This window comes from Buceros rhinoceros, unplaced genomic scaffold, assembly GCF_000710305.1.
Source record: "Buceros rhinoceros silvestris isolate BGI_N320 unplaced genomic scaffold, ASM71030v1 scaffold9634, whole genome shotgun sequence".
Classification (NCBI taxonomy): domain Eukaryota; kingdom Metazoa; phylum Chordata; class Aves; order Bucerotiformes; family Bucerotidae; genus Buceros; species Buceros rhinoceros.
In genome coordinates, this window is record NW_010406449.1 from 449 (window position 1) to 3,152 (window position 2,704).

Consider the following 2,704-nt stretch of genomic DNA (forward strand, 5'->3'; position numbering starts at 1 on the left):
GTGATGGCTGCGACGAGCAGGGAGTTCATAGGAGACCCTGAACTGAGACCCTGGGGGCTCCTCAATTCCTGCCTTCTGCCACTGACCCAAAAGTGGTCACTTAAAAGTGGCTGCTGCCCTGGCACACGCTGAGCGTTGGCCTGGGAGAGTGCTGTGCACTGTGAAAATGCTGCTGCTTCATGGCTGTGTCTGGATTTTGTGCTGCAATGGAAAAAGAGACTGTTTTTGCTGTCAGGGTTCCGAAATGTTGTGTGTAACTGAGACGCTCTGGAGCCTTTGCTGTGGTTTAATCCCAGCTGGCAGCAGAGCCCCACAGAGCCACCTTGCTCACTGCCCTGCAGTGGGGTGAAGGAAGAGGAGAAGAGAAAACTCGGGGGTTGAGGTAAAGATGGTTTAATCAGTCAAGCTAAAGCTGTGTGTGCAGCAAAGCAAACCCGGGAATTCCTTCCCTGCTCCCACTGGTGGGTGGATGTTCACTCTCTAGGAGAGCAGAGCTCCATCAAGCCTAACGGTGATGTGGGCAGACCAAGGCCATCGCTCCAAACATCCTCCCGTCCTTCTCCTTGCCCCAGTTTTAGTGCTGAGCGTGACGTCCTCGGGTCTGCACCCAGTGACCATGTCCCTTGGGTCAGTTGGGCTGAGCTGTCCCAGCCCAGTCCCCTCCCAGTGTCTCATGCACCCCCAGCCCATGTGCTGGTGGGGCATGTGAGGGGCAGAAAAGGCCTTGGCGCTGTGTAAGCAGAAACTACTCAGCAGGAGCTGAACTGTGCGGGTGTTCCAGCACTGTCTGCAGCACAAATCCAAAGCCAGCCCCTTCCCAGCTGCTCTGAGGAGATCGAACTCTGTCCCAGCCAGACCCAGCACCGCCGTGGAGCTCTGCGGCCCAGGTCTGTGCCTGTTCCCCGGGCTGGCTGCAGTGAGCAAAGTGCCCTGTGTAGGCCTGGCGATGTGGTGCTGCAGGGTGACTGCAGAAGGGTTCTCTGGAGCCCGTTGCTGGCTGCTGGTGGTAGCTGTTTGTTGTGAACTGGGGGGTTTCTCTCTCAAGGTTCCCTTTCCTTTGCTGCTCCTCTTTCCGGTGGGGTTGAGGGGTCTCTGGAGCCCGTTGCTGGCTGCTGGTGGTAGCTGTTTGTTGTGAACTGGGGGGTTTCTCTCTCAAGGTTCCCTTTCCTTTGCTGCTCCTCTTTCCGGTGGGGTTGTGACAGACATGTCCCAGTGTTGTGAAGCCACAGCGTGCCTCTCCTGCGGGCAGCGGGGCTGGGCAGGAGGAGGCGGATAACAGCCACTCATGGTTTCTAGCAGGCGCCACAGCGGCAAGCCTGAGAAATGTGAGTGAAAGGAGAGTGGTTCAGTCTGTGGCACATGAGGAGAAGAAGGAAAACAGCCTTGTGTGCAGGGGACAGTGCGTCAGAGGGTTGTGGGAGGTGACAGTTGTGTGGTTACACCCCAGATGGGATGTTGGAGTGAGCAGCCAGCAAAGGAACGAAAGCCCGGGCTGCCGGGTACTCTGGTCCGATGGGGAAGGTGTAAAACAGGTGGAGAAAGAGGAGGATCTTTTGGAGGGGAACAAAAGACTTTCCCTGATGAGGGTCTTGCCCTGGAGGCATCTGCTTGTGTCCACTGGTCAGACGCACAGAGATTATGGGCGAGTGCTTTTGCGAGTGGGCCAAACCCCAGACATGAGACTTTTGAGGCACCTTCTGTGTTTCAGCATAACTCCTGGAACTGGTCATGAGTTCCTCAGGTCACTCTTCCCATCTGCAGGGTCAAACACACCAAAAACAACTCCTTTGGCAGCAGCACTCGTGAAACTTTTTCTGTGGGTTTGCACCATGGAGGGGACAGAGAGACATGTCCTGCCGGTTCCTTTTATAGCCCCTTGAGGAGAACGGCATGGTAACAGGCTGGAAGACAGAGGTGCTGGTTTGAGGGCACCTCGTCCAAAACCCAGTCTTGAAGGTTCCTGTGGATCAACTGCAAAGGTCTGATCTCCACCTGTCATATCCTCAGATGCACAAACTGCAAACGGGCAGAAAATTCACCAGCAACAGAGCCCTTGGGGAGCAAGGAATGTTTTTCATGAGCAGCAAATGTAGAATTTATCTGCCTGCTCTGTGTTTTCTCTGGGTGGTGGGAAAGATGTTTTGTGGTGGTGTAAACTCTTCCCAGGACTGTCGCTGCATTGCTCTCTGCTTGGGGCAGGACTGACTCTCTCTGTTTGCTTCACAGTGCTCCGGATCCCGACAACATGGACGGTGCTGCCGAGGAGTTGGAGGTAGGAGGTGACGCACATGCCTGGGACCTTCGCTGAGTGTTAGGCTGAGCAGATCTTGTGTTCGTTGTGGGACTGAGGACACTGTCAGCTGCAGCGTGTCAGATGTGGATGAGATGGAGAACTTCTCTGGAGACACGGGGGTGAAAGAAGTGCCATCCGCTGGCAGCTCTAGCGTAGGCGAGTGCTGTTGTCCCTGGAGAAGTGGCAGAGAAGCTGCAGGCTGTTCAGCTGTGACAGGAGAAATCTGCTGTTGGTCCAGCTGGCTGCAGCCCCTTCCTTTCTCACCCAGCAGCTCCTTCCCAGGGGTTCACTCTCAGTCCCAGGCCTGAGGCTGCTTCGACTTGCCCTGGCTGGAGCAGCCGCAACCCCTCCTGTGTGCTGGGGAGCTGCTGGGGGGCGGCCGGGCCGGCGCTCCCCCCCGGCTTTGGTCCC

At 56.4% G+C, this 2,704-nt stretch overlaps 1 protein-coding gene across 1 annotated transcript in view; it reads left to right on the forward strand.

Moving 5' to 3' along the window:
• The window catches only part of LOC104491639 (chromosome unknown open reading frame, human C11orf85), a gene marked incomplete at its 3' end in the record, with an annotated part of 7,607 nt that overhangs the window by 292 nt on the left and 4,611 nt on the right, over positions 1-2,704 (forward strand). The window contains exons 2-3 of the mRNA XM_010134088.1: positions 573-627; positions 2,227-2,272. Of these exons, the coding sequence (XP_010132390.1) occupies positions 573-627; positions 2,227-2,272 (101 nt within the window). The remainder of the gene's footprint in view (positions 1-572; positions 628-2,226; positions 2,273-2,704) is intronic.